Below are 26,165 nucleotides of genomic sequence, written 5' to 3'. Positions count from 1 at the left end.
CCCTACTCGGCACTGCATGCCATTCAATGGTTTTCTGCTGTTACTCAATTCCTTTTACCATGACTCTATAGTCTGTTCTCAGTATTCCATTAGCATATGATGCATATGATAAACATTCCTAAGATTTCCTACATTTCCTAAGATCCCACATTTCCTAAGACAATAGCTTAGGAAAAGCTATTGTCAAATCTAGGGAGTGTTACTTCAGTAATCAGAAGGTAGAAAAATAAGAAAATCCCTAAGATTTATCCTGCAGGGGAGACCTTCACTGTGCTTTTAGACCCCATCAACCATAGGGCAACTTTTGGGGAGGGAGAAAAGTGCAGAAATCATGACACATAAAACCTGGCTTGTGAGGGTGGTAATTTTATTTACTATTGCCTATCAGCTAAATGCACATGGTGGAGGTGGGGAGCACCACCAGGGGATGGCTATGTGTGAAAATGACTGCATAATGGCTTCTTCTCTGGCTCATGCTCAGTTAGTATTCTTACATAGCACAGGTCCACCTGCCTAGAAATGGTGCTGCTCATAGTGGGCTGGGCACTTTTATGTCAAAAATCAGTTATTTCTCCACATACATGACCACAGGCCAATCTGTTTGAAACAGTTCTTCATTTGTAGTTCACACAGCAACCAAGTGGCTCTACATTGTGTCAAGTTGACAAAACTAACTACCACAAAAAGGACCCTGGGTTTGCAACCCAGATTCTCTGTGAGTAGCCAATTTTAATCTATGTACTAGAAACAATAGAAACAAGACTTTGAATATAAATTGAACATATCCCACACAGGTTGGAAAGTATTTCACTAATCTAAATCCTTCCAGAAATGAGATTCACCTTTATTCTCATGTATTTTTGTTAAAAAGTACTTGAAGTTTTACATTTTGTATCTCTATATAATAATATATATGATAATCTGTCTGTTTGTTGTTCAGTTAAGCAAAAAATACACCTCAGCTAGTTAACACCCCAGCTAATGATTGTCATATTTCAAACAAAGCAATACTATTAATCCTCTAAGTACACAGAAACTTTATTAAGTTCTCTTCAGATAGTTTTGAAAAGATATCCAGATAGTGCCCTGTTTACTTTTGTACTTTCTTGTCTGGATTGTATTGTGTGTAGAAAAACTGGAAGAAATAATTATTTATAATTTAGATTTGGCATAATGATTGGATAATAAAGTACAGTACTGGTTTCTGCAGTTCTGTTTGTGTTTACTTAAACAGAAATGGCAAGCATGCAAGTATACTACTGAAAGTCTCTTATTATCAATAAGAGACCAATATTTGAAATAGGCAAGTGTTTCTTTAAATAAGTTTAACACCCACTTGGTTAAAAGTAGAAAAATAGTTATCTGTGACAATCAAAGTTCCACTTTCACTCCATGTTGTTATCAAAATAATGTTAAGTCGTTTTGGAAAATGAACTATTATGTATTAGTTATGGTGACAATTAATCTATTTATATATAAGGCTTAGTGAATGACTTTTACTTTACCTAATATACTGATAGTACTACAAGACTCAACTGCAGTTTTTTTTGTTTTGTCTTTTGTCTGGTTTTTTGTTTTTTTTTTGTTTGCTTGTTTTTTAATGAACTTTAGAGGGCTGTATACTAAGAAAAATATATACTCTAAGATTTTATCCTGCCTACAAGATGTGCAGGGCTAAACATCCATGTGCAGAGATTGAAAGGATGGCCCTCCAATGACTGGCCCAATGTGAAACACATCCCATGGGAGAAAACCAACCTCTGATACTATTAAAGATACTCTGCTATGCTTGTAGACAGGAGCTTAGCATTTCTGTCTTCTGAAAGATTCCATCCAGCTAATGTTAAGAGATGCAGGGACCCGACCCCCACCCCCAGCCAAAGATCATGCAGAGCTCAGAGAGTCCTGTGGTAAAAGGGAGCAAGATTTGGTGGAGAGGAGGAGTCAAGGACATTACAATAAGGCCTACAGAGTCAACTAACCTGGGCCCATGGGGGCTCACAAAGTCCTAACCACCAAGGAAAGAGCATACAAGGGCTGGACTTAGGCCCCCTACACATAAATAGCAGATGTGCAGCATGGTCTCCATGGGTCACCCCTAACAATTGTAGCAGAGGCTCTGACTCCGTTGCCTCCTTTTGGACCCCCTTCTCCTAGTTGAGGTGGCTTCTCTGGCTTCAGTGGAAGAAGATGTACAACTTGATGTGCTAGGGAAGGTTAGTACACATGGGGACCTTTCCTTCTCAGAAGAGAGGCAGATGGGGTAATGGGATGAAAGGTGTGTGAGGGTGGGACTGAGAGAAAAGGAGGCTGTTATCTGGATGTAAAGTAAGTAAACTAATTATGGGAAAAATACAAAGCCTGCTGGGTCTTGGGTGTAAAGTATCAGGTATGCTCTTAACACTGAACTATTGTGTTGTTGGTGTGAATGTTCAGTGTGGATTCCTATCATTGATTTTCTGTAAATATCAGTGGGAAGATGATAAATGAACAAACCATTTTCCTTGGATTATAGTCTTTTAAATTAGCCCCACCTAGCTATGTATTAGTCTTGTCTCACTCCTTTAATATCTTCCTATTTACCTCCCTCTATTTTTCTTCTTTCTAAGAATATTTATTGACTTCTACTATGTGTTTAGCTAAAAACTGTATATTTGGACTACTCATTGATCAAAATAGAAAAAGAAGGACAGAAAAACTCACCATAAGGAATTGCCTCTATTATATTTGTCTATGGGTTTGCCTATGAAATAAGTTTTTGATTGCTAATTGATGAAGACCGCACCCACTCTGGGTAGTGCCACATCTGGGCAGGCAGTTTGTGGTTGGGTAAGTAAAGTAGTGGAGAAGAAGGGAGAAGGGGTGGTCAGCAGTGTGTCTTAGTGGATTCTACTTTAACCTGCTACCTTATATTTCTGTCATAGCTGTAACCTGTAAATCAAACAAAACCTTTCTCCTAAAAGTTACGTTTAGTCACTCTCTTATCACAGAAAGAAAAGGGCAAACTAGACTGCTTACTTTTGTAAAATTTTAATTCTACAAGCATAGAACTGTCATTAGCAATATATAATTCAGTACAATAATAGAAGATATTAGGTGTTAAGGAAAAAAATATTATATAGTAAGAGGGATCAGCATAGATCACCTTTAGAGGACTTGAAAGAAAGGAGCCATCTGACCTCATCCACAGTGTTGGAGTCACTCAATACTTGACTCTTCATATTAAGATTGGGATAGAGAGGAGCAAAGCAGACAAGTCAAGCTGTTACAAAAATTTGATCAAAGGGTTATCAAAATTACATACTGAGTGAAAGAGAGTACAAATGATGAGAAAGGAAGAACAGATTCTGTTTAACATAGTTGTTAGGACCAAAAGATGCTTAAGTAGGTGGTCCTACTGGTAACTGTTTCCATTAGAGTGTCTGGATATCAGCTAAGCTTTTGTGTTTTCATATCAAGATGCACCTAAAGGGCTGTGTGGGATTAAATAATAACTTTTAAACTACTTAGTTAAATGTTTGGTCCAAAGTAAATGAGTGATAGCTATTGTTACTATTATGTAAGCTTTGTTTTGTCTTTTAGTGTTAGTGACCTAGTTTTTAATATCAGGTAGGATTCTCTAGAAGAACAGAAAAAAACTGAATGAATAAATAAATAAATAAACATTAACGCAAACATACACATATGTTATAACAATTTATTACATCAAAATAGTTTCAACATATGCATCAGACCTGTGAAGCTGAGAACCTGAGAATTGCTCTGGCCTTGGTGCTTCAGTAGTATCAATCTGGTGCAGAAAACTTGGTAACCACTGATTCTCACTTGGCAATGGAGGAGGCCCCAAAAGACTAATTCTAGTATTAGCAAAGGAGTTAGAAAGGTAGAGGCTAAGCAAGTAACAAGCAAATGATTTCCCTTCTCCCATGGCTTTTTTTTACTAGACTGCTACAAAAGGGTGTCCTCTCAAATTTGGGGTAGCTCTTCTTTTTTTTTAATTATTATTATATATTTTTATTTTCTATATTCTTTGTTGGGGTAGCTCTTCTAACATCAGTTAAGGAAATCCAAACAATTATTGAGTTCTTTCTTTTCCAACATGGGTGATTCTAATTCATTGCAAATTGACATTAAAACCAACCATCATAGTCCTGCTAAACTACTTAATAAAACATTCCTAGAAATCTTGTTAATTTTCTATTCATTAAACATGTCTATGCACCACACGTTACTGTCCTTAGGTTTGGGGTCTCTAGTAGCAGAGTATACCAGGACTTCTGAAAACAAAACCCTGATTTGGGATGACTTTCTTATTTACTTTTTTTGAAGTGAAAAAAAAAAAAGTTTTTTGCTTCCTGTGTCTGAAGGACATCTTGCCTTCCAGTTGCATGAATACCACTTTCTTGGGTCCTTGAATTTCTGAAGCTGTGTGTCATAATCAGATAAGCCTTTGTTTAAAATTATGCTAGCTTCTAGATGTCATGCAGTTTGTTTGAATCTGAAGAACACCTATCTAGTAAACATGGAATAACAAGCTAACAGAGTCGAAAATTAAGCTGGGAGGGGAGTAGAGACCCAAGGACAGCTGACTATTAACTGAGAATGTGGGCCTAGTTCAGGGCCCTGATCTGTGTGATCTTGGGCATTAGAATGTTACACCTTTAATAAGTCATCAGGAAAATGTCTTTAATGGTAAATCTAAATCTGTTGAAGCAATTTATGTCTTGTCCAACAATAAATAGATTTTGTTTCATCTTATTACATTTTATTTTGTTATTTGATTTTACAAAATTGAATGAATGAAATTAAGATGAATGAATGAATGAATGAATGAGTGAGTGAATGAATCAAAACTTAATTGTCAGGATAAAGATTAACAACTGAACTTCATTTACACCTTCTGGGAAACAGATTATTTTTCTCCATTGGCACTGGCTACATTAACTACTCCAAACAGTAGACCTCAGGTTCATGATTGTTGACCAACATAAGTTGGGTTGTAGCTTTTTATTCTTTTATTTGATTACAGTTTGTTGGGGTATTTTGTTTGGGGGTACTTTGGAGGGGGAGGAACTACTGATGGGTTCTTACTGTATTGGGTTTGTTTGGTTTATGAGAAAGAACTTAAAGTTGGTTAGGTAGTGATGGAGAGAGGATATGGAATAATTTAGGGGAGGGGAAGAAATTAATCAAAACATAAATTTAAGAAATGGCTTTAAATAATAAAAGTTATGAAAGAAGATTATGGTACAAACTATTTGGTCTTAGTATTTTAAGAAGGAAGGGGTGTTGGAAAGATATTGTCATATCATTATAGGGCATTGGTTAAGATATATTTTTCCTCATTAATTAATTTATTCACTTTACACCCTGATCACAGTGCCCCCTCTCTTCTCCTACCAATCTCACCTTTACATCTCCTTCCTCATTCCCCCATTCCTCTATTCCCCTATTCCCCCATTCCCCAATTCACCCATTCACACATTCACACATTCACACATTTCCTTTTACATTAGAGAAGGGGAGGTCCTCCGTGGGTACCAACCCACCCTGGGACATCAAGTTGAAGCAGAACTAAGTGCATCATCTCCCACTGAGGCCAGCAAAGGCACCCAGCTATGGGAAAGGGATCCAAAGGCAGGCTACAGAGTCAGAGATAGCCCCCTCACTCCACCCCTACTCTAATTGCTAAGGGGCCCACATGAACAACGAGCTGTACATCTGCTAAATCTGTGTAGGGGACCTACATCCAGCCCCTGCCTGCTCTTTGGTTGGTGCTCAGCCTCTGTGGTCCTCCATGGGCCCAGGTTAGTTGACTCTAGATTTTCTTATGGTGCCCTTGACTCCTAATTTCCTCAATCCTTCCTGCTACTCTTGCACAAGTCTCCCAAAAGCGCCACCCACTGTGGAAAGACTTTCCTTGTCCCTTCTTTTAATGGAATTGCTTTCAATTTCTCTCCATTTAATTTGACCGTGGCTATTGTCTTGCTGTATATTGCATTTGTTGTGTTTACCTTTATGCCTGTGTCGCTGATCTCTCCAAGACTTTTAACATGAAGGGGTGATAGATTTTGTAAAAGACTTTCAGTGTCTAATGAGATGATCATATGGATTTCTTCTTTAAATTTGTTTATGTGATGGATTACATTGATAAATTTTCATATATTGAATTACCACTGCATCCCTAGAATGAAACCTACTTGAACATAGCTGATGATGGTTTGATGTGCTCATGGTTTTAAAGTATTTAGTATTTTATCAATGTTCATAAAGAACATTGTTCTAAAATTCTCTTTCTTTGTTCAGTTTTTGTATGGTTTAGGTATCATGGTGACTGTGGCCTCATAGAATGAGTTTGACCATGTTCCTGCTTCTATTTTGTGGAACAGTTTGAGGAATGTTGGTATTAGCTCTTCTTTTAAGGTCTGATAGAATTCCTTGCTAAAACCATCTGGCCCTGGGCTTTTTTGATTGGAGACTTTTAATAACTGCTTCTACTTACATGGGGTTTGTAGAACTATTTAAACAGTCTACTTCATCTTGATTTACTTTTGGGAAGTTGTATCTGTCTAGAAAATTATCCATTTTATTTAGATTTTCCAGTTTTGTGGAATATAGTCTTTTTGAATCAAAACCTGATGACCCTTTGAATTTCCTCAGTGTCTGTTATATCTTTTTATTTCCGAGTTTGTTAGTTTTGGATACTGTTTCTCTGCCTTTTAGTTAGTTTGGCTAAGGGTTTGTCTATCTTGTTGATTTTCTCAAAGAACCAGTTCTTGGTTTTGTTAATTCTTTGTATTTTCTCTTTGTTTCTAATTTCAGCCCTGAGTTTGATATTTCCTGTCATCCACTCCTCTTAGAGTGTGTTTGTTTCTTAGTGTTCTTGAACATTCAGGTGTGCTGTTAAATTATTAGTATAATATCTCTCCAGTTTCTTTATAAAGGCACTTAGTGCCATGAACTTTCCTCTTTACACCGCTTTCATTGTGTCCTGTAAGTTAGGGTATGTTGTGCATTTATTTTTGTCAAATTATAAAACGTCTTCAATTTCTTTCATTATTTCTTCCCTAACTCAGTGGCCATTGTGAAGAGATTCAGTTTCTATGAGGTGTAGGTTTTCTGTTGTTTTGTTGTTGGTGGCCTCCAGCTTTACCCAGGATAGTCTGGTAAGATACAAAAAGTTAATTCAAGTTTCTTGTATTTGCTTAGGCTTGTTTTGAGGTCACTGACTTTATGGTCAATTTTGGAGAAGATTCCCTGTGTTGCTGAGAAGATATACTTTTTACTATTAGTGTGAAATATTCTGTAGATATCTGTTTGCTCCATTTGATTCATAACCTCTATACTAACCTATCTATTGGTAAGAGTGGGGTTTGATGTGCAATTTAAGCTTGACTAATTTTTTTTTATGAATATAAGTGCCCTTGTGTTCAGGACATAGATTTTCAGAATTGAGACATCATCTTGGTGAATGTTTCCTTTGACAAGCATGAACTTTTCTTCCCAATGGATTTTTATTAATTTTGGCTGAAAGTCTATTTTATTACATGTTAGAATAACTACTGAAGCTTGCCACCTAGGTTTATTTTCTCGGAAAACTTCTTTCCAACCGTATACTCTGAGGTAATGTCTTTGTTACTGAGATATGTTTTTTTTGTATGGAACAGGTCTTTATATGATTAGATTTAAGATCATTTCCTTGTGCATTGGTTGTATTAAGATATCCAGGGCTTGCTGTAGTAGGAAAGGAGTGCAGGTGACTTGTTGCCCTGACTCTTATTGATTATGTTTTTATGCAGGCCTTTAGCCATCTGGTTGATCCTAGACGATCCTGCTTTAGCATGTCTCAAGAAGGCAGGACTAACCTGCATGTTTCTGGTGCAGCAGGATGTAGGCAGGCAGCCTTGAGCTGAACAATAATATTCAGGAGGCACTGGATGTCTGAGGGCAGCTGGGCATGCTGCAGGGGACTTGGTTGGCAAGAGAATGTGGTGCCAAGTGATGTAATTTGGATGTTACTGGTGCAACAAGTCTGATGAAGTCTGGTGGAGTGGTGAACAGACAATGGAGTGGGTGGCACAGCATGCAACTCAGGGCAGCTGGACAATGGGGCCTCGGGGTGGGGGTGGAGGTGGGGACAGCAAGCTGCTCGGTGCAGCTGGTTAAGATATTTTAATATGAATCCTGGAAGGAGGATATCTAGCTGAAAATCTGCCAGTTTATAAAAATAGCTTCAGATAATAAGAACAGCAGGATGAAATTCTTCAAACTGCCTTGTGGGTAGGTATGGAGTACACATGAGTTCTACAGTGAACACGTTAAAGGACAAACTTCAGTCGTGACATTTCCACCTCGTTTGAAAAAGACTTTTTTGTCTTTGCTTCTGCATTTGCCAGAAAGTTAGAAGACTCTTAAGTCTCCTTCCATTTCCACATTGAGGCATGTTGGGGTCACCGAGGAATGCATTTTTATGTTCCTTGCTTGTACATGAGTTCTGAAGATCAACATTCAGTTCCTGAGGATCGCTCAGCAAGCAGTTTTGTACATTGAGCGCCTCCTCAGCATCTTCAGCCAGTCCTGATTAGCTAGCTTTGAGATTTAATGATAGCTATTTCCATCACTTTACAGTCATAGCCTAAGAGTAAACATTTCCCTAGGCTTGCAGTTCAGGAATTATTGTTTGGTCTCAGCATTATTGAACAAAGGTTTAGAAAAGCATTGGTTTGTTTAAGTTTTAAACAACACATTGGTTTCATTTCTTTCAGGCATAGTGTCTTTATCTTTAAAATGTAAGTTGTGAATGAGCATGATAACAGGAAAATAATTACATTTGACCTTGATCTACTCAGTATAAGGATATAAGGGCTGGTATTTTTTTCTGCAGAGTCTTATTGAACTCAGAGATCAGCCATCAAATTACAAACTTGCCTAGCCTGTATCCTATCATAGATTGCAGACTAGATTGAACTAACTTTCCATATACCTCAGTAGGGGTATGAAACACAGGTCTTTCTGTATATTGATTATATATATATATATATATATATCATGACTTACAATTGCTTAAAATTGTTTCTTTTCTTAGTGCTACTAATTCATAAATTTTACAATTATTTATTCCAATACAATCCAAGTTAAAAAATTTAATTAAAAAATATACATATGACTATTGACAGCTTTTCTAGTTACAACTGTTTTAACAGAAGAAACAACAACAACAAAAAAAAATAAAATTAGTCATCACATTTTTTTTCATTTTAATATTTTTATTTTCTATATTCTTTGGTTACATTCCAAATAATTTCCCCTTTCCCGGATCCCCCCTCCCCATATGTCCCATAAACCTTCTTCTCTCCATCCATTCTCCAATCACCTCTCTCCTTTTTCTCTGTCCTTATGTTCCCCTCCAACGCTAGATCAATCCTTTCCAGCATCAGGACCCTCTCCTTACTTCTTCATGGGAGTCATTTGTTATGTGATTTGTGCCTTCGGTATTCAGAGATTCTGGGCTAATTAATATCCATTTATGAGAGATTGCATTCCATGTGTATTCTTTTGTGATTGGGTTACCTCACTTAGGATGATATGTTCCAGATCAAACCATTTGCCTAAAAATTTTGTGAATTCGTTGTTTCTAATTGCTGAGTAGTATTCCATTGTGTAAATATACCACATTTTCTGTATCCATTCCTCCTTTGAGGGACATCTGGGTTCTTTCCAGCTTCTGGCTATTATAAATAAGGCTGCTATGAACATAATGGAGCATGTGTCTTCATTGCATGCCAGGGAATCCATTGGGTATATGCCCAGGAGAGGTATAGCAGGGTCCTCCAGAAGTGTCATGTCCAGTTTTCTGAGGAACCGCCAAATCAGATTAAGACAAATATTATAACTGGCTATTACAATCAGTCATTTGAGATGTTTTATTAACAATTTAATATTAGTCATATAACTGAAATCCCTCATAATTCTCAAAAACAAGATATTGTGGAACAGGGGGGAATCATCCTGAACAGAACACAAATAGCTTATGCTCTAACATCAAGAATTGACAAATGGGACCTCGCCAGGAGCCATTCTCAAAACCCCCTCCTCTCAGCCATTTCTAGCCTGCTTTCTCTAGCCTGCTTTTAGAAGGAAATGTACTAGTTTAAAGATTAGCCAAGTAAGCTAGATGGTCAGTACATGCAGAACTCACGAGTGGGCTTGAACAAAGGAAGCTCACCTGTGTTTAGGTTACCATAGCAACTCCTTTCCCCTTCAACTCCTCATGATCAATTTATAGTGCCAAGTTCCTACAGCACTTGTGAACACTTCCCTGAGATTCTGAGAGACAATTCTGAGAACCTGTTCCTGAGAAATGATGCTAACCCCCTGAAATTGTTCCCCGAATACAATGAGTTTCCCGCTTCACCCCTCCCTACATCTTGCTTGCTTCCCTTTAAATTGCCTTGTGTAAAAATTAAAATTTGACAGCTTGGTCAGAATACTGTCTTGCTGTTCATCTCTCATGTCTCTTGTCTCTCGCCTTCTCCTAGGTGGTCCGGGAACCCTGTTGACTGTCCTGCGGGTGGGGACATTGTTTACCACAGCCTTTAACCAGCATGAATGATTATCTGATTTACACTAACAACCAATGTTCATTTTTCCCACAGAATGACATGAATTACATAGCATCTAGTGGACTTTTATTCAAAGATGGCAAAAAGCGAATTGATTACATCCTGGTTTATCGAAAAACAAATATACAATATGATAAAAGAAACACATTTGAAAAGAACCTAAGGGCAGAAGGCTTGATGCTGGAGAAAGAGGTAAATGTTTTTCTATTTTTAGTTCTGTGGTCTAATGTTCTGGAATAAATATCATCAGTCATGTTTAATATATATATTATAATATATATATATATGCTTATACATATATATATAGTCTAAGCCATAGAACTCTATAAAATATCATTTTCCTAAATGTAAATAAACACTAATGCACTGTCCCATTTAAATGTGTATTTATATCTTCCTCTACATATTTCTATACATTTTAAATATTTTTCAAAGGGTATGGCTAATTTTGCAGTCTTGAAAACTGAATGCATAATTATTATGCCCATTCGAAGTAGGAAACTATGCATCAGGAAAGCTAAAATATTGGGAAAGTATTTGCAAACCTGCTGAAATGGAAGTTAGATTGCTAGAAGTATAGATACTGGACTTTAACTTTTGTGTGTGTGTGTGTGTGATTTTAAAGGACACTTTTTAAAGGACTGTGTTTTCCCCTTTAGTTTTCTTTCTGGAAAAGAAAACAGAAAACAAGAATATACTTTTCATAGTCATGTGATGCTAAAATTGCCACTTTGCTGATTTTAGATGAAACATCTATGATTTAATTTGTTTTATAATCATCAGTTTTATCAATTTTTAATTATTAGTATGTAGTGGGTGAGTATGTACACAGGTGTTCCTGGAGACCAGAGTAACATGTATTATGGACTAGTCAATATGCCCTAAATAACTAAATTTATTTGTACTTTATAAAATTCTTTTAATGCCTACGAAACAGCAAAAACACAAAGAGTTCACAATGAGTAAAAACATTTTGTGCTTTGCCGAATGACACAGAGCAGGAAAAATGAAACTCTGATTTCAATTTTTATATCTTTTTTCCTTATTCTTCCTGAAACAGTTAACTCATAACATTCCTATCCCCAGCTACTAATCACCCAGAAAGCATTCATCGAAAAAGGCATATAATAGGAAGTGTTTATCATTCAATTTCCTTGTGATATCTACTTAATGCAGGTTAGAATGAATACTTCCTAGCAGTTTATACTGTCTATTGAATACAAGTGACATATGGTAAGTCATCATGTTCACATTCCCTCACCTATTTATTCAATTTCTAAATAGTTGCACAAGCACCATTTTTAAAGTAGACCCAGCCACTATGTGTGCTGAGCTTACAATCTCTAGAGAGAGCAGACATGGACATTGGGTACCATAACAGACATGAGCACAGCTTTCTACCCATCAGGGTCTTTTCACTTGAGACTTTTTCCTTAATGCTCCAAAGTCCTATAAAGAAAAATATCTCAAAATAGTAATGTTCTATTCTTAAAGGATGTCTCCTCATTTTTTTGATGTATTTCTGATTGGCACACAGCATGACAGAGCCCTCTGATTTCTATTGCTCCCGGACAGTGGATGTTCCATTCTAAATTGCATCATTATAGGTTTCCTTACTCATCATCAGTTTCCTAGGATTTAGTTCACAAAGCAAAGAGCTAGGGAAGCTAGGTCGGTAGATGAATTCAGACTAACTACCCAGAGGACCTGATACCTCTGCACATCGTAGCTTTTGTAACATCAGTCTTATTTCCTCTTCCCTCTCCAGTGTTTCCATGTGAAAATAAATGTTTTGTTGTTGATGATAATGCAAAAGATAAGGGGAGACCAATTCTTCCAGATTGGGGGAATGCCAAGGCAGCGAAGTGTGAGTGCGAGTATGTGGGTTAGTGGGCAGGGGGAAGGGGAATGGGACAGGGGTTTTGGAAGGGAAATAGCAATTAAAATGTAAATAAAGAAAATATCTAATAAAAATACTTAAAGGTAAAATAAAATGTTAAACCTGAGATGGATGCTTTATATTTTTCTTTCTAAAAATCTCTCATTAATTTTGATCTGGTTATCACTGGTTTTATTTCAAAGAGAGGAGAGAATTGGTGGGATGGGAGAAAAAAGAGAGAAAGAAGAAAGGAAGGAGACCAAGTAGAGAGAAAGAACTTTTAACTTGTGTTGGTTGCTATTAACAACAAATAATGGATTTCACTGTGATGAGTTCAAACCCATGTAATAATTCAAACAAGGCAATGTCATATAAGAAATGTGACTAGCTACTCTGTACACAATGAAAGAAAATGACTTGACTGGAAAGGAATCTATTATTCAGATTCTCAAGGAAAAAATTAGAATTGTAATAAATGCATATCACAACATGTATTTATTTGATTGGCTTAAACAGCAGCTAGTCCAATGGTGGACATTTGAAAACTGGGAAAGCTGCATAGTCACCACTGCTAGCACCTCAGCTGCCACAACCTGGCTGTGAAAGACTAGAAGACAGACAGCTGAAGAGCCAGAGGTCCTTGTTCCATATTGGAAAACATAAGGGTTCTCCTATCATTAAATGACTAAAGCAGTAACAGCACAGAGTGGACTCACTTGTAAGGGGCTACAGCAGTGAGAGGCAGCACTAATTTTCCTTAGACCTCTCCATATGTGCACAGCCACCAGAAGGTGCTTCACACACTGCAAAATGACCCCCTCGGCTATGTTTCCAGGCAGACCCACTCAGAGTTGATGGGCGTAGCTCATTCCAGATCACATCAAATTAGAAACCAAGATTAATGGTCTCAGAGTCCATCTGAGAGAGACAGAGGCAGAATTCTACACACAGAAAGAATCAGGAAACAACAACAACCAAAAAAATAGATGATTGTGTGGAAAACAACTAGCTTTTTGAAGGGAGAATAAATGAAGGAAAGTTAGTAGTTAGTAATTATAATTCTGAAAAATACAGCTATAGATGATTGAAATCTATGCAATAAATGAAGATTATGACTTGAAAATAAATGTTCTCTCCAGGATTTAAAATAATATGAAACAGGTTTTAATGATAGTATCAAACATGTTTTGATGACAGTATGAAACATGTTCTGGAAAAAAGGCAGTATGGATAATGGGAATTTTCTTTGTAAGGGAGATAATCCTACAAAATGGTAGGAAAAGAAAACAGACATGGGAAATCATCACGAGTAAGCTTGGAAGTGTCAGGGAAGATGTGGTCATAGGCAAACATACTGAGAGGAAGTCCAAGACCAGAAAGAGAGCAGCTCATTGGAGGATTTGGAGATCTTTATGGAAAGCAGTAAGAATGACTTTTCTAAGATATACACTCTGTCCTAGCAAGGAGCTAGCAGATGATGATGACATAGATTAGCAAGAGCGGATCATGGACAATGAGCACATATCATTCACCTCCTTGTCTGTGAGAAGTACGAAAACTGGCAGGGAGGAAACCAGACTTCAGTTGATTGTGTTTTATTCTATTAAGCTTTCACTTATTCTTTTGGATATGATGCTTGAATGCCTAAAAATGAGATTCAAGATGGGGATGATGTGGGGGAGAGAATCACAGAGGAAGAAAATGCAAGGGTAGAAGTCAGAGAATGGAGACAAGAAGCAAAAGAGGCATTGGAGGGAAATGATCAGAGGAGAGTAGAAATCACTTAAAATGTATTTGGCTCATCCAACACCAAATAGTCATCCCTGACAAGATACATGTCTGTAGCATTACACAGAGTTAATAGGTTATCATGACTGTCCTCTGAAAGACCCAACAAGCAGCTGAAAGAGTCAGATGCAGATATTTGTACCCAACCATCGCACAAAAGCTGCTGACCCCTGTGGTTGAATTAGAGGAAATCTGGAAGAAGCTGAGGAGGAGGGCAACCCTGTAGGAGGATCAGCAGAGTCTCAATTAATCTAGACCTCCGAGATCTCTCAGACACTGGACCACCAAAAAGGCAGCATACACCAGCTGATATGAGGCCCCCAACACATACACAGCAGAGGATTTCCATGTCTGGGTTTAGTCAGACAAGATATACCTAACCATCAAGAGACAGGAGGTCCCTGGGAATTTAGAGATCTGGTGGGATGGGGGAGTGGGTGCTGGGTGTTGGGGACATGCTCATGGAGACAGGGGGGCAGGGAGGAGTATGGAATATGGAACAGTCGGAGGGTGAACCGGGAGGGGAATAAAATCTGGATTTTAAAATAAATGAATGAATAAATAAATAGATAGATAAATAAATAAGAAATAAGAATATACTCTATATACATATATGCATTTAATAACAATTAGTGGTGGAAAAGCCATGGATTTGAAATAGAACAAAGAGAGGGTGTTTGGGAGTATTTGTAAGGAGAAAGGAAAAGGGGAAATGATGTGATTATATTAAAATCTCAAAAATCAAAGAAAAGTGTCTTGAGGGAAGAATAAAAGGGAAGACAAAATACTCAGGAATCTCAAAATTCCTAAATTATATATTTGTATTGCATTCATTCATTCATTATGTGTGTGTTCAGTTATGTTTCTGTACATGTGTACCACATATGTACCTCAGCACATGTAGCGTTTAAAGGAAACTTGCAGAAGTAGATACTTGTAAGCTCAAAGATCACACTCATTTCATCAGGCTTGGCTACAAGCTCCTTTACTAACTGATCCATCTTGTCAGTCCCTTAACTAACATTCTAAATTTAATTTTACAAAAATTTATTTTTCTTACAATAAGTATTTTCAAAAAAATCCCCTATGATCCTAAGTGTTATAGTGATAAAGATTTTTACACTTAGTTCATTAGGATTTTATTCATTATTTATAGTTTCATGTATAAATCAAGCTGTTATAACAAATGGATTATAAGTAAACAAAAATATTTTTCTAAAATAAGCATTCTGGCATTATATCACAAATCTTTATTATTTGAGGAAAGTCAAAGCTTCTAAATATTTATTGTTCTAGTCTTCTAATGCTGATTATCACACATTTGGCATTTCAAAATAAAACCCATTTTGTTCACTCAAAATTTCATAGGTGAGAAATCTGACTTGAAGTGCTTGAGTACTCAGTTTCTTTATAGAACATGAATCAGCATAAATCAGGTGTTTCTAAGGTGTCTTTATTTCTAGACCTTGAGACACTCTGAAGCTTTCAAGATTGTGGCTTAATTCAATCCTAAGGACTGAGTGCTCATTGCTTTACTAAATCCCTGCCCTTAAAGGGCATCCTCATTTTTTGCTTTATAACCTTTCTGTTTGTAAACAAACAAGTGAAGTATTTTACCTGCATCCTTATGCTGTGTTTTAATCTGTCTTGCCAGGAAGGGACCAGTCTCTTTTGATGACCTCATAACCCAAGAAGAATAATCTGTCATCTTATTTAAAGACATCAAATATGGCATGTACAAAAAATAATCTAATTGTGGAATGCCATAGAACATCTTCATATACCCAGGGATTATGATAGGGAAGTGTAATGAAGAACAGAGATTCTCAGAGCCCTGCCTACACCACTACTAAAAAAAGAACATCAGCACCCTTCATTCTTCATCTAAGCAAGAGTCTTACATGATAGATTATAACTTAAGAATATTTTGAAATAAAATTCTATGCTAATTGAGGATGTATTAGTATGCAAATATTCATAGATTTCTGAAATATCAACTCCTCCAGTGTGTTAGGGTTACTGATACAGAACAGTGGCGGAGCCCTGACACACCCTCAGTGTCCCAGGATGTCAGTTCAGTGACCAGCTCTCACCTTTAAAAATGTCTAAAACAGCAGCAACAAAAAAAATCATTTCGATATTATGAAGACTTAGAACATTATTTAGTTTTTTAACATTTTTGCTACTGAGTGCTATGGATTTTGTATGCAATTTGTTTGGTAAATATTGAGTTTAAAATATTCAGGACTTGTTATTAGATGGTAGGAAAACCAGGTTTGTAAAAATATTGGAAGATATCGATTCACTAGTTGAAATATGGAAGTTAGGAAAACTAGCCATGCTTTATAAATAAATATGCAGCAGAACTAAGCACTGAATTTTGCAGATAGAAGACCTCTAATTACATGTTAGTGTGAACAGTTTCTAGAGGAAAGCATCATCAAGATATAGTGCATACCTGAAGGCCGTCTTTCTGCAAAGGAGGATAGTTTGTCATTGTGGGATTTGTGTCTTGTAATCCAGTTAATAACAACAGTTTACCTTGCAATAGTGATGGGAGCCTTGAGAGACCACATATTCTTTTCTGTGTTCTATATCCAAATCTTGCAAAATGACTTTGTGAAATCATAACTTCTAATTCGTTTTTTCTCTCGGGAGTAAATGTTCTTCCTTTTGGGAAGTTTGGGTGGAATAATGAAAAATAATAATGAGAACTGTGAAGGTTGCAAGTGTTTTGTTCCTCTGTGAAGCCTGCTCTCAGCAGAGGTGAGCGGAATAGACCCAGATTGGCAGCTTGTGCTTCTAAAGCAGAAGGTGGTCTTTCTCCCTGACAGCAACACCTTGTCATCAATAGCATCACCTAACCTGCTACCTGCAGAGGAGGAAAACAGCTGTCTTTTGTGTTTTCAAATGGAGGTAAAACAAAAGAGACATTAAGTTGGGAAGTTATAAAAAAAATTTCAGTTCCTACTGATTAAAACAGTCTCTCAATGTGTATGCATTTAAAGCTAAGGCATGGAAATGAGACAGTTCTGGCTGTGTGTACTTAGCCTGACATTTACCCAGTGATGATAGTCACAGCAATGCAAACTCTATCCTTCCAAAGCAGCCCTTTATTTTAGGTGATGAGATTATTTCACACAAAGATCTTGACAGCAATAAATTAAGAATATGTAAAAGGCAAGCTGTTCACAGTGCTATTTTGGATCTTGACATAGTGCCCCACTGCAGAATAGTCAGGCTTTTAGACTTTCTGATTTTTTATTTTATTTTATTTTTTGCTTGTGGAGGGATTTTACTCCAGCAACATGACTACTCTGGCAAGGGATCACATCGACAGACCTAGGTCTGTGATCCTGCTGAAATATAGACATGCCTTTAGCATGCCCCTTTAATCCCAATCAATGCTGGCCATTTGAGGAGAAGGCAAAGTGGCAAACGAGAGAAAGATTTGATAAAAAGAGTCTGAAATAGATTATGCTCTACTTTCATGAGTACAGACTGGAAAGAGAGGCTACTTAAGAGCCGTTCAGGGAGGTAGAGTTGAGTTCATGCAGTTTCTTTCAGTTCATTCAGTCATTGCAGTTCAGTTCATGGAGTTCAGAAGCAGTTTCAGTCAGAAGCAGAGAAGGGCAATTTGAATCACTCACTTAGAGAGGAATTTGAGCCAGAAAGCTGAGCTGAACCCGCCAGCCAGAATTCAAAAAGAACTAGAAAGGGTGAGTTTATTCAGAAGTAGGTCTTGGAGGGTGAAAATGTTGTAGGCCGAGGTTAGCAGATGGAGACTGGAAGCTGAGGCCCGTAAGGTATGGATTTGCAGAAGATTAGAGTGCATGGAGGCTTGAAGTTTCTAGGTCTAGGCCTAGGGATAGTTAGAAATGTTCCGAGCTCAGCCCAATCCAGCCAATCGAAAAGCTTGGGTACAGCTCTAATTCCTTCTCCATAGAAAATTAAAGAGACATTTACACTTGCTCTGGCATGTTAAGTAGAATCTAGATTCAAAATAAGTTAGCCACAAGACATGGAGGAACAGCACATCTGTAACATCAACTTTGAAGAAGCTTTAGCAGAAGACTCATGAGTTAAAGAACAGATAGGTCTATACAATTAGTTCTAAACAATCCCAGGCTACATTGCACAATCTAAATAATCAAGCATAATTAATAATAATAATAAAAACAACAACAACAACAACAATGATAGCAATAATACTACTAGTTATAAATAAAATGAAAGTTAATACATTCATTCATCTTTTCAGTGTCATGGTTAGTGAATGCGACACAGAATTAGATATGTGGATATACACGGATATGTCTTTTCTTTTATCACATAATAGAAAGGAAAAACACCATAGGAAAGAGAGGAAATTGACCTAGCAAGACTTAAGAGGCAGGAAGTGAAAGTGCGTGCGATGGTAGTAGTGTGAATGAGGCTGCAAAGCAGACTGTTCATGCATGGGCTCCCATTTAAGTGGTAGCTGGGAACAAAGGTAGAACTTTCCTACAAACTAATGTTTATACAAATATAATTTTTATAGATTATGTTCAATTTACATCATCAGGGAAAATATTTGGCTGTTTAATTTATATCTTGATTCAAGTCACTGTATATCAGAGGCCTCAGGTGGTTTTGTTTTATTTTGCTTTGCATTTTGCCTTTGTTTATTTGTATACAAATTATAAATTATTGCTGATTTTATGCTTATATTACCACAAATCCTAGAATCAAAGGACTGCAAAACCAAGGCAGAAGCTCCATCACAGAGGAGCTCGCTACGTAAAGGGGAGCAAAAAGAGAGGCAGTCCTAGGGGTGCATCATGATTCACCTTTGTTTGAGACACTGATTTGAGGTGCATACTGACAGCTGACCATCAGATCCAGTCAGGAGCAGACACTTTACACAGTCAGTCTATAACTTCCCTCCTTCAATCTAGACACAAAGAACCTTCATTTCTCAGGAAAAGATTTTCTTAAAATCAGAGGGCCAACTAATTTTTCAAACATTATAGAGATAACAAATGGTACATATGGAATTTGTTCTTGAGAATCTAGGATCTAAATAGAATACTTTGGCTACATAACCATGCAATTCTTTTTATCTATATTCTTTGTTTACATTCCAAGTGATTTCCCCTTTCCCGCCCCCCCCCAATAAGTCCTATGAGCCCTCTTCCCTCTGCCCATTCCCCAATCATCCCCCCCCCTCGCATCTCTCTGTCCTGGTACTCCCCTACAATGCTGGATCAAGCCTTTCCAGGACCAGGGCCCTCTCCTTCCTCTTGGGAATCATTTGATATGTTAATTGTGTCTTGAGTATTCAGAGCTTCTATCCTAAGTGAGGTAACCCAATCACAAAAGAATACACATGGAATGCAGTCACTGATAAGTGGATATTTATAACCATGCACTTTTAAATGGGTAGTCAGGAATAAAGGAATGCAAGCCGTGGTCTGTAATAAACAGCAAGCGTCTTAATTTCAAAAATGGGAGTTTTAGTAACAGCTGAAAATAATTTGATACAGATATAAAAAAAAAGCCAAAAAAAGTTTAATAGACCAAAAAAAATGTGTCTTTCCATTTGTTCTGGGTAGAAGAATCACTTTACTAGAGGGCTTAAGTTTTTATTTTAAAATTTTATTTCCTTATTTATTTTGCATGGTGCTGAGCTTCAAATACAGACCTGTAACATGCTAAGCTGGTCTTACATTAGTCTATGTGAGATCTGGTTGCAAATGTTTTTATTATTTTTGTCTTATCTAAATAGAAACCTTTCCATTAATTCTGGACACTGATTACAAAGAACCTGGTAATATCAACATCACATTCTCGTCTTTTAGCTTGATAAATGACAGATATCTAAAGGGATTATACATATGTTTAAGCTGTTACTTGAATAAGTGGCACTTGTAAAAAATTGCATGCCATTGCAACACTGATAGATTCACTAGAGTTTTTGTGTGTAATGACAATAATTATAGAAGAAATAAGGTATGACTTTGAGAGGGGGGGCAACAGAGGAGTTGAATGGGGAAAGAAGAGATGGGAATGTTATAAATGCATAAAATTATCAAAAAGTAACCAAAATTGTATTCATTTTTTCCAAGCATAGTTAATACGTTTAAGAAAATACCTGTAGAAACTTAATACACAGTGCCTACCTCTAGCATGGTCAGTTTTCACATTTTACCATTAAACAGAAACAAACATATTTCAAGCAGAAAAGGTGATTCAGAAATTACATTAGCATGAGAGGGTGTTCTATTGTTTTTCCTGTAATTTGCACAGTGCTAGTCCTAAACTTACAAATGTGACAGTTCATCATGCCAAGGGCATCTTATCATTTAAGAAGCCCATTTTCCTCTTAATATAGTCACTGGACCCAGCAAAGAGTTGGAGGATTTGAGTTACTTCAAAAGTGTGGCAGAAGAATATATGAACTAATTAAGTTTTTGAGGATTGTCAATGTTTTATGCCCTCTCTAAGTAAAAGAGGGGGTCCTAATTACCCATCCATGAAGAAAAATGTGAAATCTTTAGTTTGCACGTTATTGCTTCTCTGAATGGTAAATCAATGTAAGAACGGTCAATATAAAAAAAATAAATTAACTAATAGATAATGATGTCTTTTCCTTGTACAGTGAGCAAGGACTCATTTGCCCTTGTACATTGCGAGGAACTATGACATCACATTTTTATAAAAGGAAAGATTTTTATTAAAGATTTGGCAACAAGAAGACATCAAATGTCTCCTTTCCTTTAGCTGGGACTTGGAAACCCATAGAGAGGCGGGAAGAGAGAAGCTTACTGCTGATTGGACCATGAGAAGGGAAAGCAATGTTATTTTATGCATGCAGAGATAAGCATCATGTATATTCATGGGTCACATATTTCTTTCTAGGGGAGTTATGATTTATGTGGAAATTTGGAGTGTGTTTCTGTCAAGGAGCCACATTGGGGATGAGGAGACTTCTTTTTGTGGGTGTAGATCAGGTTTCAACTCAAGTTTGAATGGACTCTGATGAGGCATTTCTCTCAAACAGCTTAAGGGAAACTTTGTATTTAAAAAGTTGTGTGTGTGTGTGTGTGTGTGTGTGTGTGTGTGTGTGTGTGTGTCTGTGTCTGTGTCTGTGTGTATACACACTTCTTGGTGGCATTTGTTATTTTAAATACATTGTATGAAGAATTTTCAACAATATAATTTCCCTTTATATAAATGAGAATGACTCATGCATAGTCACAAAGATAATCTTTCATCCTTGGAAATAAAAAGATGATAGAATGCCATCAGTTCCAATTCTAATGGTGTCTCTACCATACTTTTGCAGCCAGCAGTTGCAAATCCTGACATCATGTTTATTAAAATTCACATTCCATGGGACACACTGTGCAAGTACGCAGAGAGGCTGAACATCAGGGTGCCCTTCAGGTACTTTATATATTATTTCATTTTTCTCAATATTATTAGTATGAGTCTGTCTTTTGTAACACCTAACAGTCATAAATGTGGTCCTTTATTCAGAGAAAATTATTTCTCTTTTAAATTTTAGGCTCTATTAGACATTTTTCCCCCCGGAAAAATGTTTGAATAATGTGGTAAGCTTTCTGAGTCCCTGGACATACAAAATCATTTCAAGGCAGATTGGTCTAGAGATGAGGTAAAATAGTTATTTTAACGTTAAGCAACTCCCAATATCAATTCCAGTTCTTACCTCATGGGAATGTAATGTAACTCTGATAATGGTTAGTAAGAACTGTTTTTCAGACCAGCTCACACAGCACAGTATCTGAGCTCTTTCCTCAATATCAATCAGTAAGAAATGAAACTGAATCACCTTCTTTCAAGGGTTTTTAGTCTTTGGGGGCAAAGAAAAGTGGTAGCCTCGCTGGGGTATCTAGGATTCACTGTAGAATGTAGCAACCCCTCGCTCAAGCTCTAGTATAGCATTTGTGATGTATACGCTCTATGCAGACTGTTCATTCATATCGACAGTGGGAGTGTTTCCTTGAATATGGAGTTTCATAGAGCCCATCAGATGCTAAGAAGGAGTAAAATGCTCAGAGAAAATGAGAGTATAGGTAAAGGTACCATGGTAAGTTTACATGATCACTGAGCTGACTTTTTCCCCTAGTTCCCACATGGTGGAAGAATTAACTTCCATTTGACCTCCACGTAGGTGCTTAGCACCCACGTGCTTACACACACAGCAACAAATAAATAGGCAGATAATAAATAAATAAATAAATAAATAAATAAATAAATAAATGTAAATCAATAGTGTTTTATCAAAAGATTAAAAAAGAGAAAAACTGCAAATTTCAAATCAGTACTAATATGTAAATGCCAACTTTTGTCTATGTTTGAAAAAATGAAGGAAGATGTTTAAAAATCAAATTTAGTGTATGCAAGGCAAGTCTTGAAATTTTATATCTGACTTTGGTATTGGAATGTGACAAGAACATTTTAAATCTTTCCAAAGATTATAGCTTGTATTTTACTCTAGAAAACAAAACAAAACCCACAGTTGTTGAATATTTGTAAAGGGTGGTTACTAGATTGGCTTCCATGATACAGTATGGACAGTCAACCAACGACTATCTCACACTGAGGAGGCTGAGAACCTGGGAGGGAGTCGATCCACAGAGCAAGAGGACACAGCAGTCTCAATCTACTGCTTAAGGCTCAGAAGATTCCTGGAGAGCCACTGGTCTTCATCCATATTGCCAGTGTGAAGAAGCTAGATCCTAATGTCCATGGAGAATGGCAGCAGCACCATTAACCGCACAGATGGACTTGCCAGTCAGAAGGTGAAGGCAGAGAGGCAAAAGCAAAGTTTCCTTCTTCCATCTCCTGTATTTGAGCTGGCCAAGTCAAATAAACAGATAAGAGACCCCCTCAAAGGAATGCACAGCAGTTGTCTCTTAGTGGATTCCAGATCTTTTCAAGTTGACAAGCAAGATAGACTATTACAACCTGTGACTGAAATTAAGTATGACATCTATGGCATCTCAAAGAGCTTCTTGAACATTAATAACTACATCATAACTAATTATTAATTATGCTACTATGGAGTTTAGTGAGCTTCTGAAATTTTAATGGTCAAGATAGAAGGGCATTTTGGAAGGCCCAAAATATCAGATTCCTAAATTCCAGTAAGTTAACTACTTTATCTCTAAAACCAAGCATATTACACTTCCTCTTTATAAATCTCTTTCCCAAACTCACATCCCTTTGCTGTGTTCTGTGGCTATTAAACTTAACCAGAACTGTGTACATGGCCGCAGATGTGGAACTATCCGCGTGTAACTTCAGCAGTAGGTACAGAACTGAAGACAATGATGCTTCCTTCTCCAGCACCAATCAATAGCAAGTAGTTCCCTAAGAAGAGGTAGGGCTCCATGAATCCCCCCCCCATCCGTGAATGAATGTTGACAGATTTAGTTGAGTGAAGACCTATTCAGGCAACAGCAGCTACATTCATGGTTGCAATGACTATACAAGGTCCAGAAGAGAATATTTCACAGTTTTTGCCCCTATCCTCTGATTGTTAACATTCTTCACACGCCCCTCTTCCATGATGTTCCCTGAGCCCTTAAGAGGGTGGTATACATTGTTTTTTCAGGTGTGAACACTTTTCTCACAATGTGCTACCCTGAGCTGTGCATTTATAGTTATTCACTGCAAATCTACCTGATCAGACTTCATGATGAAATATGTCTGTGGATCATTTTCATCATTAATGGCTGAGGTGGGAGTGCTGAGCCCAGTGTAGTCAGTGTCATCTCTGGGCACGTGGTCAGGTTTGTATAAGAAAGCAAAAGGAGCAAGCCATAGGAAGCAAGCCAGTAAGCAGTGTTTCTCTTTGGCCTTTAGTTCAGTTCTTGCCTTCAGGTTTCTGACTGGAGTTCCTGCCCCAATTCCCTGTAGTGAGGAAATGTAACATGGAAGAACACAATAAAATTGGATGTATGGATAGATTGGATTGATGACTTTATATAACACATAAGTAAATAATCCACTTAGTATATACTGAGTTACAGAAGACAGACTTCCAATTAATTAAAATAATGTATTCAATAGTTAATTTGTGTATTTTAAATGTTTTGTTAAATTGTCATTATACTTCTGAAATTAAAGGCACATCAATTTGTTGGCCTTCATCATACAACATAATGGCTTAATTTCAAATGTCTTACTAAGTGTATGAAAGTAGAGTATCTATACTAAACATTGCTGAATGCTCTTACTTTCTGGCCTAACTGTATTTTACTCAGGTCATTTTTTTTTTCATTTTTTGTTTTCAGGAAAAAATGTTACTATACTGACCAGAAGAATAAATCAATGAGCAGGTTTGTAAAAAATACATATTTTTAATTAGAAATTTATCATTTATAAAAACATGAAAAATAGTACCTTTGATTATTCATTATAATTAGTTTTAAATTTTGGGAAGAAACTTATGTTGATTTCCTGAGACAATTTTTAATATGGATTGTCACACACACACAAATACACACACACACACACACACACACACACACAAATAATGTCTATATTATTATTTTTCATGGTCAATCTAGAGTGTCTACAAGATATAATACTAAGCAAGGGATATTTGAACTGCAAGTTAGTATTTCAAGAAATTTTAGTTTTTAAAATGATTATAAAATGTTGGCCACTGGTTGTATGAGAAACTCCAGACTATGAGAATAGTATACGTGGAAATACTTTTGTACTATGAATCCAGCTTTCTTATCTCACAGTGGAGTACAGACTAGCTTCTTTCAGGAAATGGTGGGTTTCCCAAGATGCTTTTAATCTTTTGTATGGCAGGTCTACTCTATTTTAATTTTTCTCCTTTATTCACTTTTTAATTGGATATATTATTTGCTTACATTTCAAATGTTATCCCTTTCCTGTTTCTTCCTCTGCACACCCACCATCCTATCCCCCTTTCCCTGCTTCTATAAGGATGATCCCTAACCCACATTCCCACTCCAACCCCACCACCCTAACATGCCTCTACATTGGGGCATTAAGCCTTTACAGGACTAAGGGCCTCCTGTCACACTGGTGCTAGATAAGGCCCCTTCAGCTTCTTCAGTCCCTCCCCTAACTCCTCCACTGGAGTTCCTCTGCTCAGTCCAATGATTGACTGAGAGAATCTGCATCGGTATTGGTCAGGACTGGCCAGAGCCTCTCAGAAGACAGCTGTATCAAGATCTCGTCAGCAACCACTTCTAGGCATCTGCAATAGTGTCTGGGTTTGGTGTTTGCATGTTGGATGGATCCCCCAGATTGGGCAGAAACAGGATGGTCTTTCCTTCAGTCTCTGCTCCACTCTTTGTCCCTGTATTTCCTTTAGACAGGAGCAATTATGGGTTAAAATTTTGGAGATGGGTGGGTGGCCCCATCCCTCAACCAGGAGGCCAAGCCTAACATCTGGATATGGTCTTGGAAGGTTGTCCCTCCCCTTTGTGGGGTATTTCAACGAATGTTATTCCCATGGGTCCTGAGAAGCTCTTGCTTTCCTGACATCTGGGATTTTCTGTTTCTCCCCCTATTCTCCGATCCCCCATTGCTACAAACCACTCTTCAGTTTCCTGACCCTCTGTACATATCCTCCATCTTACGCCATACCTGATTCTGCCCCCTTTTCCTCTCCCCTCCTCTATTCCTCCCAAGTCTTTCCCACCCTCTATTTCCTTTCATTATATTGTTCCCTCTTCTAAGTAGGACTAAAGCATCCACTCTTTGGTCTTGAGCTTCACATAGTCTGTCAGTTGTATCATGGGTATTCCGTGCTTTTTGCCTAATATCCACTTATCAGTGAGTACATACCATGTGTGTTCCTTGTGACTGAGTTACCTCATTTA

At 37.2% G+C, this 26,165-nt stretch overlaps 1 protein-coding gene across 1 annotated transcript in view; it reads left to right on the top strand.

Annotated features, from left to right (window-relative positions):
* Ano3 (anoctamin 3) overlaps positions 1-26,165 on the top strand; it is a 319,679-nt gene that overhangs the window by 161,546 nt on the left and 131,968 nt on the right. Inside the window, exons 5-7 of the mRNA XM_052181396.1 lie at positions 10,656-10,814; positions 21,617-21,717; positions 24,594-24,638. Coding sequence (XP_052037356.1) covers positions 10,656-10,814; positions 21,617-21,717; positions 24,594-24,638 — 305 coding nt within the window. The remainder of the gene's footprint in view (positions 1-10,655; positions 10,815-21,616; positions 21,718-24,593; positions 24,639-26,165) is intronic.

The sequence above is a fragment of the Apodemus sylvaticus genome, chromosome 5 (genome assembly GCF_947179515.1).
Source record: "Apodemus sylvaticus chromosome 5, mApoSyl1.1, whole genome shotgun sequence".
Lineage (NCBI taxonomy): Eukaryota > Metazoa > Chordata > Mammalia > Rodentia > Muridae > Apodemus > Apodemus sylvaticus.
This window is presented reverse-complemented; position numbering and strand designations above follow the sequence as displayed.